Source organism: Agelaius phoeniceus, chromosome 38, assembly GCF_051311805.1.
Source record: "Agelaius phoeniceus isolate bAgePho1 chromosome 38, bAgePho1.hap1, whole genome shotgun sequence".
NCBI lineage: Eukaryota > Metazoa > Chordata > Aves > Passeriformes > Icteridae > Agelaius > Agelaius phoeniceus.
Genome location: NC_135304.1, coordinates 243,012 through 259,886, shown reverse-complemented (window position 1 = coordinate 259,886; position 16,875 = coordinate 243,012). Strand labels below are relative to the sequence as shown.

At 58.1% G+C, this 16,875-nt stretch overlaps 1 protein-coding gene across 1 annotated transcript; it reads left to right on the top strand.

The window, feature by feature from the left end:
• The first annotated feature begins 2,455 nt into the window (after positions 1-2,455).
• On the top strand, positions 2,456-15,368 carry LOC143692325 (PDZ domain-containing protein 4-like). Its single transcript, XM_077172511.1, is given in 10 exon segments — positions 2,456-2,884; positions 4,010-4,254; positions 5,746-5,821; positions 6,790-6,882; positions 8,114-8,176; positions 10,303-10,404; positions 12,386-12,478; positions 13,500-13,709; positions 13,712-14,520; positions 14,522-15,368. Coding segments are annotated over 10 exon segments (1,953 nt in total). The 5' UTR covers positions 2,456-2,824; the 3' UTR covers positions 14,724-15,368.
• The last annotated feature ends 1,507 nt before the right edge of the window (positions 15,369-16,875 follow it).

Sequence of the window (16,875 nt, the reverse complement as noted above, 5' to 3'; positions counted from 1 at the left end):
CCTGGGGACCCCTCCTCAATGGGACCCCCAGTGTCACAATGGGACCCCCCCAATGTCACAGTGGGACCCCCCCCCTCATTTTCACAGTGGGACCCCCATGACCCTGGGGACCCCTCCTCAATGGGGACCCCCCAATGTCACAGTCGGGACCCCCCCCCCCCCACCAGCACTGGGGACCCCCCCCCCCATGACGTAGCAGGACCCCCATGACCCTGGGGACCCCCCCAGTGTCTCACTGGGACCCCCCCCCCCCCATGGCCCTGGGACCCCCCCCCCAAACCCAAGGGGGACCCCCAGACCCCCCCCCCCCCCCATTTATGGGCACCCTCCCACCCCCCCCCCCCATTTAAGGGCCCCCCCCACCCCCTTCACTGCCAAAGGGGGGGTCCCTTAAGCGCCCCCCTCCCAATTTGGGGGGGGTTGTTTGCAGTTGGTGGAGGGGGGGGGCACAGGGACCCCCCCCCCCAAAAACACCTCACAGCGGGGGGGGGGGGGGAAGGGTTAGGGTTACCCCCCCCCCTCCGTTGGACTCAGCCAAAAAAATTCCCCCCCCCCCCCTCCCCTCCCCCCCGCGCTGGATTTTTGGGGGGGGGGGGGGGGGTCTGGACACGGGGGGGGCTCTGCAGACCAAAATTGGGGGGCAAGGGGGGGATTTTGCGCCCCCCCCCAAGATTTTAGACCCCCCCCCCCTCATCTTCCTTCACTCCTCCGATACCCCCCCCCCAAAAAAAAAAAAAAAAAATTGGGGGGGGGTTTTTTTTGGGGTGGGGGGGTTTTTTTGGGGTGGGGGGGGGTCCCACCACGCCCCCTCCCCAAATTTCTGAATGCATCTCACGGCGCGGCCTTGGCAACCTCACACGAGCCGGCGGGGGGGGGTCTGCACCCCGAACCCCCCCCCCTGCACCCCAAAACCCCCCCCGGGCCCCTCCCTGAACCCCAAACCCCCCCCCCCCACCCCAAAACTCCCCCAAATCCCCACGGGGGGGGTCCCGATTCCAACCCCCCCCCCCCCCCGCGCTGTGTCGTAGCTTTGTAGCCCCCCCCCCCCCAATGTGTGCGGTGCCCCCCCCCCCTCCCCAAACCCCCTTTTTATGGGAAAAAAAAAGAAGCGGAAAAATTGGTCCAAAGGGCCCCAAAAACGGCAGCCGAGCCCCCCTTCCCCTCCCCCATCTCGTGTGACCCCTCCCCCCCAATGTGTGACCCCTCCCCCCTCCCCCCCCCAGCAAAAAGCGCCAAAATTACGCGGAGCAAAAAAAAAAAAACTGCAAAAAAAAAACCAACCCCCCCCCCAAAAATATAAAAAATTGTGGGGGGGAAAAAGCCCCAAAAATAAAGAAAGAACTGCCGGGAAAAGGCTGGGGGTGATTTTGGGGAGGGGGCTATGCCGGGGGGGGGATATAGGGGGTCTTTGAGGGGTTTGGGGGGGCTATAGGGGATGGGGGTCCTGTAGGGGGTCTTGGGGAGGTTTTTAGGGGGTCTGGGGGCGTCTTTGAGAGGATTTGGGGGGGCTATAGGGGATAGGGGTCCTGTAGGGGGTCTTGGGGAGGTTTTTAGGGGGTCTGGGGGCGTCTTTGAGAGGATTTGTGGGGCTATATGGGATCTGGAGGTGTTTGTGGGGGGCTACAGGGGATGGGGGTCCTGTAGGGGGTCTTGGGGAGGTTTTTAGGGGGTCTGGGGGCGTCTTTAAGGGGATTTGTGGGAGCTCTGGGGGGTCTGTAGGGAATTTGGGGGGTTTATGGGGGGGCTATAGGGGGTTTTTGAGGGGGACTATAGGGGGTCTATAGGGGGTGGGGGTCCTGTAGGGGGTCTCGGGGGGGGTTATGGGGGGCTATAGGGGGTGTTGGGGGTTCTTTGAGGGGGTTTTGGGGGGCTCTATAGGAGGTGTACAAGAGGTTTGGGGGGGTCTTTGAGGAGGTTTTGGGGGCGATATAGGGAGGATTATGGGGGGGCTATAGGGGGTCTTTGAGGGGGGCTATAGGGGGTCTGTAGGAGATGTGGGGTGGGTTATGGGGTTCTGTAGGGGGTCTTGGGGGCTATAGGGGAGGGGTCTTTGAGGGGATTTAGGGGGTCCATAGGGGCTCCTAGGGGGTTATGGGGGGCTATAGGGGATTTTGGGGGGCTATAGGGGGTCTGGGGTCTGTAGGTTCTGTGGGAGGGGTCTCTGGGGTCTCTGGGGGTCTTTGGGGTCCGCCCAGGGAGTGGGCGTGGCCTCGGGGAGTGGGCGCGGCTTCGCTAAAAGGGCGCGATCGCCGTGACCACGCCCACATTGACCGCGCCTCGTTCACAACCCAACCACACCCACATTGATATTTGCATTGACCACGCCTCCTAACCGTGACCACACCCACATTGGCCACGCCTCCTCCACAGTTCTGACCACGCCCCCTCACTGCTGATAGTCTCCCTCAAGCTTGGCCACGCCCCTCGCCGCCTGGCCACGCCCCTCCCTTCACGTTAGACCACGCCCCCTCCCCTCACGCCTGGCCACGCCCCCTCCCCTCACGGCCGCCGCGGCCGGACCGGCCCGAACCGGGGCCGGAACCGGGGCCGGAACCGGAGCCGGAACCGGAACCAGAACCGGAACCAGAACCGGAAACAACAGCCCCGGCCCCGAGCGCGGGAACCGCCCCCGGGCGGCGGAACCGGCCCCGGAGCCGCCCCCGAGCCCCCGGCCCCGAGCCCGCCATGAGGGCCGGGGGGGGGGCGCGGGGCGGGCGCTGCCGCCCCCCCGGGCGAGGGGGGCGAGGCTGAGGCGGCGGCGGGGCCGGGGGCGGGGGGGGTCCCCGGGGGTGAGGGGGGGTCGCAGGTGAGGGGGGGTCCCGCCATGGGCTGCAACATGTGCGTGGTGCAGAAACCGGAGGAGCAGCACCGGGTGATGCTGCAGGTACCGGGATGTGAGGGGGAAATGTGGGGAGGGGGCGATGGGTGGGGGTTCAGTGGGGAGGGGGCTGCAGGGACCGGGATGTGAGGGGGAAATGTGGGGAGGGGGCGAGAGTCAATGGGGAGGGGTCAGTGGGGAGGGGGCTGCAAGGACCGGGATGGGGATAAATGGGGAGGGGGCTGCAGGGATCGGGATATGAGGGGGAAATGTGGGGAGGGGGCGAGGGGACGGGGTGAACGGGGGTAAAATGGGGAGGGGGCTGCAGGTACCGGGATAGGGATAAATGGGGCTGGGGGCTCGGGGGCTGCAGGGACCGGAATGGGGGAAATCCGGGGAGGGGGCGTGGGGGGAATGGGGGTAAATGGGGAGGGGTCGAGGGGGTGAATGAATGGGGAGGGGGCTGCAGGTAGCGGGGTAGGGAAGGAGAAATGGGGAGGGGGCTCGGGGGAGAATGGGGAAGGAAGGGAAATGGGTCTGGGGGCTCGGGGAAGAATGAATGGGGAGGGAATGTGGGAATTGAGGGAGTGGGGAGAAGGGAAATGAGTCTGGGGGCTCGGGGGGGGGAATGAATGGGGAGAGGGGCTGCGAGTGGGGGAAGGGGGAAGAAAATGGGTCTGGGGGCTCGGGGGACAGGTAAAGGAGAGAGAATTGGGGAGGGGGCTAGGCCAGGTAAAAATGGGTCTGGGGGCTTCAGGGCCAGGTAAAGGGGGGGGGGGAAAGGTGAGGGGGGGGTCTTTGGGGGGGGAGGGGTCGCTGTGGATTTGGGGGGGGGGTCCCGGTGTCCCCCTCGCCCCCCGCCCCTCGGTTGCCATGGGAACCGCGCCCGCCGCTTCCGGGCGAGCCGCAGACAATGGAGGGGTGGGCGGGGGTCTCGGGGGGGGCTTTGGGGAAGATCCGGGGGGGATTTTTTAGGGTTGGGGTCGGGGGTCGCGGTGGGGAATGGAGGGGGGGGGGGAGAAGGGGGGGGGGGGCGCGGCTGAATTTTGGGGAGGGGGCGGGGGTGGGTTTGGGAGGGGTTTAGGAGGGGTTTGGGGACAATGGAGACACCCGGGGATTGTGGGGGGGGGGGGGGTGTGGGGAATTTGAGGAGGGGTCCTGACCCCCCCCCCCCACCCACCCCCCTCTCAGGTGAGCGGGAAGGAGGGGGTCGCGCCGGGGGGGGCCCCGGGGGGGCTCCAAGGAGCCGCTGGTGCTGCAGGTGCTGAGGAGGAGCCCCCGGGGCCAGGCCGGAGCCCACCCCCCACCCTCGGCATGGGGAGGGGGGAGGGGGGCCGGGACCCCCGCCCCAAATTGGGGGCGGGGGGGCGGGGCTGGTGGACAGCGGCACCCAGACGGACATCAGCTTCGAGAGCCGGCTGGGGGGGGGGCGAGCCGTGAGTGAACGGGGGGGGGACACACCCGGGGACCCCCAGGGACCCCCCCCCTTGGGGCTTGGAACCACCCCAGAGACCCTCAGGGACCCCCCCCCTTGGGGCTTGGAACCACCCCAGAGACCCCCGGACACCCAGGGACACCCAGGGACCCCCCCCCTTGGGGCTTGGAACCACCCCAGAGACCCCCACACACCCGGGGACCCCCAGGGACCCCCCCCCCTTGGGGCTTGGAACCACCCCAGAGACCCTCAGGGACCCCCCCCCTTGGGGCTTGGAACCACCCCAGAGACCCCCGGACCTGCAGGGACCCTCAGAGACCATCAGGGACCCCCCCTTGGGGCTCGGAACCACCCCAGAGACCCCCGGACCCTCAGGGACCCCCCCCCACCTTGGGCTTGGAACCACCCCAGAGACCCCCGGACACCCAGGGACCCCCCCCCCTTGGGGCTTGGAACCACCCCAGAGACCCCCAGGGACCCCCCCCCCGTGGGGCTTGGAACCACCCCAGAGACCCCCAGACCCTCAGGGACCCCCCCCGCCCTTGGGACTTGGAACCACCCCAGAGACCCCCGCACACCCAGGGACCCTCCCTTGGGGCTTGGAATCCTCCCTAGGGACCCCCAGGGACCCCCCCCACCTTTGGGGCTTGGAATCCTCCCCCAGACCCCCCCCCAGATATTTGGGGGACCCCCCTTGGGCCTTGGAACCCCTCAGAGACCCTCAGATCCTTGGGGACCCCCGGGTGGGGCTGGTGGGGACCCCTGGACCCCTCCCCTTGAGCCTTGGAACGCCCCCAGATCTTTGGGAGCCCCCCTTGGGCCTTGGAACCCCCCCAGACCCATTTTGGGCTGTCCCACCCTGCCAGGACCCCCCCATTGTGACTCCTTTGAGACCCCAGACCCATTTTGGGGGTTTCCCCCCAGTAGAGACCCCCCCACTGTGACCCCTCTGAGCCCCCAGACCCATTTTAGGGAGTGCCCCCCCCCTCAGAGACCAATCAGGATCCCCCCATTGTGACGCCTTTGAGAGACCCCAGACCCATTTTGGGATGTCCCCCCCATTTTAACCCCTCTGAGCCCCCAGACCCATTTGGGGATGTTCCACCCTGCCAGGACCCCCCCATTTTAACCCCTCTGAGCCCCCAGACCCATTTTGGGCTGTCCCACCCCCCCAGACCCCCCCCCATTTTAACCCCTCTGAGCCCCCAGACCCATTTGGGGATGTTCCACCCTGCCAGGACCCCCCCCATTTTAACCCCTCTAAGCCCCCAGACCCATTTTGGGCTGTCCCACACCCCAGGACCCCCCCCATTTTAACCCCTCTGAGCCCCCAGACCCATTTGGGGATGTCCCCCCCAGACCCATTTTGCCCCCCAGGCCCCCCAAAACCCTTTTTGAGGCCCAACCCCCCCCCCGAGACCCCTCCCCAAACCCTTCGGGACCCCTCCCCCACCCCGAGACCCCTCCCCTGATATTTTTCTGCCCCCCCCAGGCCCCCCCTCCCCCAGGATTATTTTGACCCCACGGATTTGGGGGAGCCCGAGCGCCCTGAGGAGCTGGAATATGAGGTGGGGGTCCTGGGGGGGGGCTGAGGATTGTTGGGGGGTCCTGGGTATTTTTGGGGGGGTCCTGAATATTTCTGGGGGGGTCCTGAGTCTTTTTGGGGGGGGTTTGGGAACCCCAAAGTGGAAAAAAATGAGTAAAAAATGAATTTATTGGGGAGGGGAGACTGGGAAATTGGGGAGGGGTCCTGGGGGTGTCCTGAATATTTTTGGGGGGGAGGGTCCTGAATATTTTGGGGGGGGTCCTGAATATTTTGGGGGTGGTCCTGAGTCTATCTGGGGGAATTTGGGGGGGTTTGGGACCCCCAGAAATGAAAAAAATGGAGCCAAAAATGAATTTATTGGGGAGGGGGGGGGAGACTGGGAAATTGGGGAGGGGGTCCTGGGGGTGTCCTGGATATTTTGGGGGGGGGTCCTGAATATTTTGGGGGGGTCCTGAGTCTTTTTTGGGGGGGGGTTTAAAGAGTTTGGGAACCCCAAAGTGGAAAAAATGAGTAAAAAATGAATTTATTGGGGAGGGGGAGGGTGGGAAATTGGGGGGGGGGTCCTGGGGGTGTCCTGAATATTTTGGGGGGGTCCTGAGCCTTTTTTGGGGGGTGGTTCTGAATCTTTTTGGGGGGTCCTGAGCCTTTTTTGGGGGGGATTTTAAAGAGTTTGGGACCCCCAGAAATGAAAAAAATGGAGCCAAAAATGAATTTATTGGGGAGGGGGGAGGTTGGGAAATTGGGGAGGGGTCCTGGGGGTGTCCTGGATTTTTTGGGGAGGGGGTCCTGAGCCTTTTTTGGGGAGGGATTGGGAGAATTTTAAGAAGTTTGGACCCCCGGAAATGGAAAAAAGGAGCCAAAAATGAATTTATTGGGGAGGGGGGAGTTGCAGGAGGGGGCTGGGAATTGAGGGGGGGGTCCCGGGGGGTTCTGGGGGGTCCCGGGGGGGGTCCCGGGGGTCCCCCTGACCCCTCTCCCCCCCCCCTCCAGGAGGTGGAGCTGTACAAAACCAGTCACAAACTGGGAATCACCGTCTGCTACCGCACCGACGGCGAGGAGGACCCCGGCATCTACGTGGGGGAGGTCTGCTGGGGAGGGGGAAAAGCCTAAAAAAGAGCCTAAAATATAGCCTAAAAATAGCCTAAAATAGCCTAAAAAATAGCCTAAAATATATCCTAAAATAACCTAAAAATAGCCTAAAATATCCTAAAAAATAGCCTAAAAAATAGCCTAAAATAGCCTAAAAAAATCCTAAAAAATAGCCTAAAATATATCCTAAAATATCCTAAAAAATCCTAAAAAATATCCTAAAATATCCTCAAAAATATCCTAAAAAATATACTAAAATATCCTAAAAATATCCTAAAATATCCTTAAAAATATCCTAAAAAATACTAAAAAATAGCCTAAAAATAGCCTAAAAACTAACCTAAAATATCCTAAAAAATAGCCTAAAATATATCCTAAAAATAGCCTAAAATATAGCCTAAAAAATAGCCTAAAATATCCTAAAAAATAGCCTAAAAATAGCCTAAAATATATCCTAAAATATCCTAAAAAAATATCCTTAAAAATCCTAAAAGATACTAAAAAATAGCCTAAAAATTAACCTAAAATATCCTAAAAAATAGCCTAAAATATATCCTAAAAATAGCCTAAAATATATCCTAAAATATCCTAAAAAAATCCTAAAAAATAGCCCCAAAAATCCTGAAAAATATCCTAAAAAATACCCTAAAAAATACCCTAAAAATATCCTAAAAATAGCCTAAAAATTATTCTAAAATATCCTAAAAAATATCCTAAAAATATACTAAAAATATCCTAAAATATCCTAAAAATTATCCTAAAAACTATCCTAAAAAATATACTAAAAGATAGCCCCAAAAATCCTAAAAATATCCAAAAAAATACCCTAAAAATATCCTAAAAATAGCCTAAAAATTATCCTAAAATATCCTAAAAAATATCCTAAAAAAATATCCTAAAAAATATTCTAAAAAATCCTAAAAAATATCCTAAAAAAAACCCCCAAAATCCCCCAGGGAGTCATTAAAAATTCCTTAAAAAATCCCCCAATAAATCCTTAAAAATTGCCTCAAAAAATCCTAAAAATTTCCCCAAGAAATCCTAAAAAATAACCCCAAAAATCCTAAAAAACCCCCCCCCAAAATCCTAAAAAAACTCCCAAAAATCCTAAAAAAAATCCTAAAAAAATTTTTAAAAATCCCAAAAAATAACAATAAAAAATCCTAAAGAATCCCCCAAGTCCTCATGAAAAATCCTCAAAAATTTGGGTTTTTTGTCCCCTCAGGTGAATCCCAACAGCATCGCAGCCAAGGACGGGCGGATCCGGGAGGGAGACAGGATCGTGCAGGTTTGGGGATTTTGGGGGAATTTGGGTCATTTTGGGGGAATTTGGGGATAAATTTGGATTATGGGGTGAATTTGGGGCCAATTTTGGTGATTTTGGGGGGGATTTTGGGGGGAATTTTGGGGATTCTGGGGTGAATTTGGGGGCCAATTTTGGTGATTTTGGGGGAAATTTGGGGGGGATTTTAGGGGGATTTGGCAGAATTAGGGGAGGAATTTTGGGGGGAATTTTGGGGATTCTGGGGTGAATTTGGGGCCAATTTTGGTGATTTTGGGGGGAATTTTGGGGATTCTGGGGTTAATTTGGGGCCAATTTTGGTGATTTTGGGGGGAAATTTGGGGGAATTCTGGGGGGAATTTGGGGCCAATTTTGGTGATTTTGGGGGCAAATTTGGGGGAATTCTGGGGGGAATTTGGGGCCAATTTTGGTGATTTTGGGGGAAATTTGGGGGGGATTTGGGGATTTTGGGGGGAACTTGGGGCCAATTTTGGGGATTTTGGGGGGAAATTTGGGGGGGATTTTGGGGGAAATTTGGGGGGATTCTGGGGTGAATTTGGGGCCAATTTTGGTGATTTTGGGGGGAATTTTTGGGGAATTTTGGGGATTCTGGGGTGAATTTGGGGCCAATTTTGGTGATTTGGGGGGAAATTTTGTGGGAATTTTGGGGATTCTGGGGTGAATTTGGGGCCAATTTTGGTGATTTTGGGGGAAATTTGGGGGGATTTTGGGGGAATTTGGAGATTTTGGGGGATTTTTAAGGCGATTTGGGCGGGAATTTGGGAGAATTTGGGGATTTTGGGTGGAATTTGGGGATTTTGGGGAGGATTTTGGGGAGGATTTTGGGACGTTTTGGGGGGAATTTGGGGGATTTTGGGGGAAATTTGGGGATTTTTGCAAGGATTTGGGGGATTTTGGGGAGGAATTTGGGTCATTTTGGGGGAAATTTGGGGATTTTGGGGATGATTTGTGACATTTTGGGGGAGGATTTTGGGACGTTTTGGGGGGAATTTGGGGGAGGATTTTGGTGAGGATTTGGGGGGGATTTTCGGGGAGGATTTTGGGACATTTTGGGGGACTTTGGGGCATTTTGTGGGAAAATTGGAAGCAATTATGGCAATTTGGGGCATTTTGGGGGCAATTTGGGCACAATTTGGGGCATTGTGGGGGGGATTTGGGAGGAAATTGAAGGATTTGGGGTTGATTTGGGGAGATTTTGGGTTGATTTGGGGAGATTTTGGGGTGAATTTGTGGAGATTTTGGGGTGAATTTGACCAAAACCCCCAAGAATTCGCGGGCGATTTGGGGCATTTTGGGCACAATTTGGGCACAATTTGGGGCATTTTGGGAGGAAATGGAAGGATTTTGGGTGGATTTAAGGAGATTTTGTGTGGATTTGAGGAGATTCTGGGGTGAATTTGAGGAGATTTTGTGTGAATTTGAGGAGATTTTGGGTGAATTTGAGGAGATTTTGGGTGGATTTTTGGAGATTTTGGGGTGAATTTGTGGAGATTCTGGGGTGAATTTTGACCAAAACCCCAAGAACTCGCGGGCGATTTGGGGCATTTTGGGCGCAATTTGGGCACAATTTGGGGCATTTTGAGGGCAATTTGGGAGGAAATTGAAAGATTTTGGGTGGATTTGGGAGGAAATGGAAGGATTTTGGGTGGATTTGTGGAGATTTTGGGTGGATTTGAGGAGATTTTGGGGTGAATTGTGGAGATTCTGGGGTGAATTTTTGGAGATTTTGGGATGAATTTGTGGGGATTCTGGGGTGAATTTGACCAAAACCCCCAAGAATTCGCGGGCGATTTGGGGCATTTTGGGCACAATTTGGGCACAATTTGGGGCATTGTGGGGGGGATTTGGGGGGAAATTGAAGGATTTGGGGTGGATTTGAGGAGATTTTGGGTGGATTTGAGGAGATTTTGTATGGATTTGAGGAGATTTTGGGGGTGAATTTTTGGAGATTCTGGGGTGAATTTTGACCAAAACCCCCAGAATTCGCGGGCGATTTGGGCATTTTGGGCGCAATTTTGGCCATTTTGATGAACTCACCCCTCCCTCCCCCCCTCCCCCACCTCCTCCATTTGAGGAGGGGTCCCTGGGGCCTCCCCCTCCCCACATTTCAGATCAATGGGGTGGAGATCCAGGACCGGGAGGAGGCCGTGGCCTTCCTGACCCGCGAGCAGCAAACCAACATCTCCCTGCTGCTGGCCCGGCCCGAGAGCCAGGTGGGGCTGGGGGCGCCCCGAATCTGGGGAGGGGTCCCCAAAAATGGGGAGGGGTCCCCAAAACTGGGGAGGGGTCCCGGGGGGCTGGGGAGGGGTCCCCAAAACTGGGCAGGGGTCCCCAAAGCTGGGGAGGGGGTCTCCAAAGCCGGGCAGGGGTCCCCAAAGCTTGGGAGGGGTCTCCAAAACTGGGGAGGGGTTCCCAAAACTGGGCAGGGGGTCCCCAAATCTGGGGAGGGGTCCCCAAAGCTTGGGAGGGGTCCCCAAAGCTGGGGGAGGGGTCCCCAAAACTGGGGAGGGGTCCCTAAAGCTTGGGAGGGGTCCCCAAAGCTGGGGAGGGGTCCCCAAAGCTGGGGAGGGGTCTCCAAAACTGGGGAGGGGTCCCCAAAGCTGGGCAGGGGTCCCCAAAGCCAGGGAGGGGTCCCCAAAGCTGGGGAGGGGTCTCCAAAGCTGGGGAGGGGTCCCCAAAACTGGGCAGGGGTCCCTAAAGCTGGGGAGGGGTCTCCAAAGCTGGGGAGGGGTCCCCAAAGCCGGGGAGGGGTCCCGGGGGGGCTGGGGAGGGGTCCCCAAAACTGGGGAGGGGTCCCCAGAGCCGGGCAGGGGTCCCCAAAGCCGGGGAGGGGTCCCCAAAGCCGGGCAGGGGTCCCCAAAACTGGGGAGGGGTCCCCAAATCTGGGCAGGGGTCCCCAAAACTGGGCAGGGGTCCCCAGAGCCGGGCAGGGGTCCCCAAAACTGGGGAGGGGTCACCAAAGCTGGGCAGGGGTCCCCAAAACTCGGGAGGGGTCCCCAAAACTGGGGAAGGGTCCCCAAAGCTGGGGAGGGGTCCCCAAAACTGGGCAGGGGTCTCCAAAACCGGGCAGGGGTCCCCAAAACTGGGGAGGGGTCTCCAAAACTGGGGAGGGGTCCCCAAAACCGGGCAGGGGTCCCCAAAACTGGGGAGGGGTCCCCAAAAATGGGCAGGGGTCCCCAAAGCTGGGGAGGGGTCCCCAAATCTGGGCAGGGGTCTGCAAAACTGGGGAGGGGTCCCCAAAGCTGGGGAGGGGTCCCCAAAACTGGGGAGGGGTCCGCAAAACTGGGGAGGGGTCTCCAAAACTGGGGAGGGGTCCCCAAAGCCGGGCAGGGGTCCCCAAAGCCGGGCAGGGGTCCCCAAAGCTGGGGAGGGGTCCCCAAAACCGGGCAGGGGGTCCCCCAAACTGGGGAGGGGTCCCAGGGGGGGTTGGGAGCAGCAAAGATGGAAAAAAATGGAGGCAAAAAATGATTGATAGGGGAATTTGGGGAGGGGTCCCGAGGGTTTTTGGGGGGGGTCCCTGGGTGTCCCTGGGGGGTCCCTGTGGGTCCCTGGGTTTCCCTGGGTGTCCCTATGGGTCCCTGAGGGTCTCTGGGGGTCCCTATGGGTGTCCCTGGGTGTCCCTGTGGGTCCCTGTCAGTCCCTGGGTGTCCCTGGGTGTCCCTGTGGGTCCCTCGGTGTCCCTGTGGGTCCCTGTGGGTCTTGGGGGGTCCCTGGGTGTCCCTGTGGGTCCCTGAGTGTCCCTGGGTGTCCCTTGGGGTCTCTGGGTGTCCCTGTGGGTCTCAGGGGTCCCTGTGTGTCCCTATGGGGTCCCTGGGGGTCCCTGTGTGTCCCTATGGGTGTCTCTGGGTGTCCCTATGGGTCTCTGAGGATTCCTGGGTGTCCCTGGGTGTCCCTGTGGGTCCCTGGGTGTCCCTGTGGGTCCCTGTGGGTCTTGGGGGGTCCCTGGGTGTCCCTGTGGGTCCCTGTGGGTGTCCCTGGGTGTCCCCTGGGGGTCTTTGAGGGTCCCTGGGTGTCCCTATGGGTGTCCCTGTGGGTCCCTGGGTGTCCCTGGGGCTCCCGGGGATCCTTTGGGGGTCCCTGGGGGGGTCCCTGGGGGGGTCCCTGGGTGTCCCTGTGTGTCCCTGTGGGTCCCTGTGGGTCTCGGGTGTCCCTATGGGTGTCCCTGGGGTCCCATGGGTGCTGCCCCCTCCCCAGCGCTGGCGGGACAGTGACCGCGAGGATTTCCTGGATGGGTTCGGCTCCGATGAGGACCCCGAGATCAGGGGGGCCTGGACCCCCCCCGGGCAGGTGAGAAATGGGGGAAATGGGGGGAAAATGGGAAAAATGGGGGGAAAAATGGGGGGAAATGGGAAAAATGGGGGGGAAATGGGGAAAAATGGGGGAAAAATGGAAAAATGGGGAAAAATGGGGGGAAATGGGGGGAAATGGGGGGGGAAATGGGAGGGAAATGGGGGGAAATGGGGGAGAATGGGGGAAATGGGGGGGAAATGGGGGGAAATGGGGGAGAAATGGGGGGGGAAATGGGGGGGAAATGGGGGGAAATGGGAAAATGGGGAGAAATGGGGATAAATGGGGAGAAATGAGGGGAAATGGGGAAAATGGGGGGAAATGGGAAAAAATGGGGGGAAATGGGAATTGGGGGGGCAAAAAATGTGGGGAAATGGGAAAAATGGGGGGAGAAATGGGATAAAGTGGTGGGAAATGGGAAAAGTGGGGGGAAATGGGAAAAGTGGGGGGAAATGGGGGAGAAATGGGAAAAATGGAGGGGAAATGGAGGAAAGTGGGAATTGGGGGGGTAAAAAATGGGGGGATGGGGAAAATGGGGGAAATGGGGGAAAATGGGAAAAAAATGGGAGGAAATGGGGGGAAATGGGGGGAAAATGGGAAAAAATGGGAGGAAATGGGGGGAATGGGAGGAAATGGGGGGAAAATGGGGAAAAATGGAAATTGGGAGGGGGAAAAAAAGGAAAAAAATGGGGATAGGAGTTAAAAAAAGGGGGGGAAATGGGAATTGGGGATGATTCAAATGGGTCTGGGGGATCCCAAGGCAGAGGGGAAGGGGCTGGGAGGGAATTGGGGGGGGGTCCCGGGATGGCGATGAGAATTTGGGGGGGGCTTTAAAGGGGGGGGGGGCTATAAAGGGGTCCTGGGGGGGTCCCTGCTCATTTTTGGGGGTTTAAAGGGGGGGTTTCTATAAAGGGGTCCTGGGGGGGGGTCCCTGCTCATTTTGGGGGGGTTTAAAGGGGGCGGGGGCTATAAAGGGGTCCTGGGGGGGGGGTCCCTGCTCATTTTGGGGGTCCCCCCCCAGCCCCCCAGCCCGGCCACGCCCGGCGGCGGCCGCGGGGCCGAGCCCGACAGCGGCGTGGGGCGCACGGACGAATCCACGCGCAACGAGGAGAGCTCGGAGCACGATCTGCTGGGCGAGGAGGCCGGCGAGGGGCCCCCTCCGCCCCCTCGGCCTCCCCCGCCTCGCCGCGAACCCCAAAACCCCCAAAATTCACCCCAAAACCCGTCCCGGCTCCACGCAAAACCCGGCGCTGGATTAGCGGCGGCGACGGCGCGGAGCGGCTCCGGCTCCAGCTGCGGGTCGGCGGAAGAGCCGGCAGCGGAGCGGGCGGGCGGCGCGGAACGGCGGGCTTAGAACCAGGCTTAGAACCGGGCTTTGAAGCGGGCTTAGAAGCGGGGTTAAGGCCGGGGTTAGGGCCGGGTTTGGGTTTAGGGCCGGGTTTGGGGCCCGGCTCGGCCTCTCCGCCGCTGGCCGCGCTGAGCCCCGCGGAGCTGCGGCGCTACCGGGCCCTGCGCGGGCGCTGCGCGGGGCCCGCGGGCCGGGCGGAGCTGGCGCGGCTCGAGGAGGAGCTGCGGCACCTGGAGTTCAAATGCCGGCACCTCCTGCGGGCCCAGCAGCTGGAGCGGCTCCGGGAGCGAGGCCGCCGAGCCTGGCGAGAGCCCAGGCCGGGCGTGGAGGGCCCTTTGGCCGATATCGCCGAAGCTCCGGAACGCGACAGCACCAGCGCCTACAACACCGGCGAGAGCTCCCGCAGCTCCCCGCTCCTGCTGCGGGCCGGCCTCGGAGCCGCTCCGCCACCTCCACCTCCACCGCCCTCCGGAGCTCCGGGCAGCGCTAAAGGGCCCCGGGGGAAGCGGCCAGGCCGGGACCGGCTGCTCAAAGCTCGGGCCATCAAAATCCTGGAGGAACGCGGCGGCTCCACGGATGACGACGCGCGGAGCGAGCTGAAAACCGGGCGCTACTGGAGCCGCGAGCAGCGCAAGCAGCACCTGGCCCGGGCTCGGGAGCAGCGCAGGCGCCGGGAGCTGCTGCTCCAAGGGCGGCCCGAGCTCCCCGCAGGGCCCGCGGGGGTCCCGGGGGTCGCGGAGGTGGCGCCCCCTCCTCAACACGGGCAGGGGTCGCGGCGGGGGGCTGCGCAAGAGGAGCCGGCGCATCCTGGATAATTGGGTGACGATCCAGGAGATGATGCTGGCACAGCACGGGGGGCGCCTGGAGCACCCCCTGCTCTCGGTCACCACCGTGTGACACCCGCGGGGCTTGGGGACGGAAAAATTCCTCAAATCGCCCAAAAATTCCTCAAATCCCCACCAAAATTCCTCAAATCCCCACCCAAAAATCCTCAAATCCCCACCAAAATTCCTCAGATTCCCCCCCCAAAAATTTTCTCGTGGTCTCGCCCAGCGCTGTCCCGCTCGGGGTCTCTGTCCCCTCTCGGGGTCTCTGTCCCCTCTCGGGGTCTCTGTCCCCTCTCGGGGGTCTCTGTCCCCTCTCGGGGGTGTCTCTGTGTCCCCTTTGTCCCCAAGCACAAATTGAGGAGGGGTCGCTCCCCCCTCTCTTGTCCCCCGTTGTGGTGTCTGTGGCCGTGCTTAGTTTTGGGGTTCTTTAGGGTTTTTTCAGGGGTTTTTTTACACATTTTTGGTCATTTCCTCCCCTCTCTCTCTCACACCCTCAGGGCTGGGAGGGTCCCCCCTAAGAGGCCAAACCAGCCCTGGACCCCCGCACCCCAAAAAAATCAACAAAAACAACAAAAAAAACCCCAAAAAAATGAAAAAAAATCGTGGGGTGTTTCCCCCTCCCCTCCCCCACCTCTGTCTGTGTCTGTCGGGGGGGGGGAGGGGCCGCATTTGGGAATGAAGGAAAAACAAGAAAACCTCGTTTTTACTCATTTCAGCCATTTTTGTGCAGCCTCGTGTTTGGGGGTTTGGGAGGGAAAAATTGGGGATCCCCAAAAATGGGGGTGGGAGTGGTAAAGGTTGGGGAGGGTCCCCAAAAAATGCAGGGGACAAAATTTGGGGAGAGGGAAAATTTGGGGATTTGTCCCGACCTTCTGGGGAGGGTAAAAATGGGGAAAAAGTGGGGATTTGGGGTAAAGAATGGGAATTTGGGGGTAAAAAAAATGGGAATTTGGGGGTAAAAAAAAGGGAATTTGGGGGTAAAAAATGGGAATATGGGGTAAAAAAATGGGAATTTGGGTTTAAAAATGGGAATATGGGGGTAAAAAATGGGAATATGGGGGTAAAAAAAATGGGAATATGAGGGTAAAAAAATGGGAATATGGGTAAAAAATGGGAATATGGGGTAAAAAATGGGAATTTGGGGGTAAAAAATGTGAATTTGGGGTAAAAATGGGAATATGGGTTAAAAATGGGAATATGGGGGTAAAAATGAATTTGGGGGTAAAAATGGGAATATGAGGGTAAAAAATGGGAATTTGGGTTAAAAATGGGAATATGGATTAAAAATGGAATTTGGGTTAAAAACGGGAATATGAGGGTAAAAAATGGGAATATGAGGGTAAAAAATGGGAATTTGGGTTAAAAAACTGAAGGGAAAATGGGAATTGGGGATAAAAAAGGGGAAATAGGAATTGGGGAGGGAAAATGGAAATTGTGGAGGAAAAATGGAATTGGGGGGTAAAGAATGAGGTAAAAATGGGAATTGGGTGGGGAAAAACAGAAATAAAAACCAACCAAGGTTTGGGGACTGCACCCCAAAAACGCCCAGGGCAAAACCTTGGGGACCCCCCGAACACAAAAAACTCCAATCTCCCCAAAAAACCCCAAATCCCCTCCAAAAAAAAAACCCCAAATCCCCCACAGAAACAACAGGGACAAAACCCAGGGACCCCCCCCCCCCGACCCCAAATTCCCCCCCAAAAAATCCCAAATCCTCCCCAAAAAACCCCAAATCCCGCCCAAACCCCAACAGGGACAAAACCTGGGACCCCCCTGAACCCAAAAAACCCCAAGATTCCCCCCCAAAAACCCAAATTCCCCCCCCAAAAAAACCCCAAATACCCCCCAAAAAAACCCAAATCCTCCCACCCAAAAAAACCCAAATCCCCCCCAAACCCAACAGGACAAAACCCAGGGACCCCTCCCCCGACCCCAAATTCCCCTCAAAAAACCCCAAATTCCCCTCAAAAAACCCCAAATTCCCCCTCAAAAACCCCAAATCCCCCCCCCAAAACCCCTAAATTCCCCTCAAAAAACCCCAAATTCCCCTCAAAAAACCCCAAATCCTCCCACCCAAAAAACCCCAAATCCTCCCCAAAACCCTACAGGGACAAAACCCAGGGACCCCTCCCTGACCCCAAATCCTCCCCAAAAAACCCCAAATCCTCCCCAGAAAACCCCAAATCCCCCAAAACCCAACAGGAACAAAACCAGGGACCACC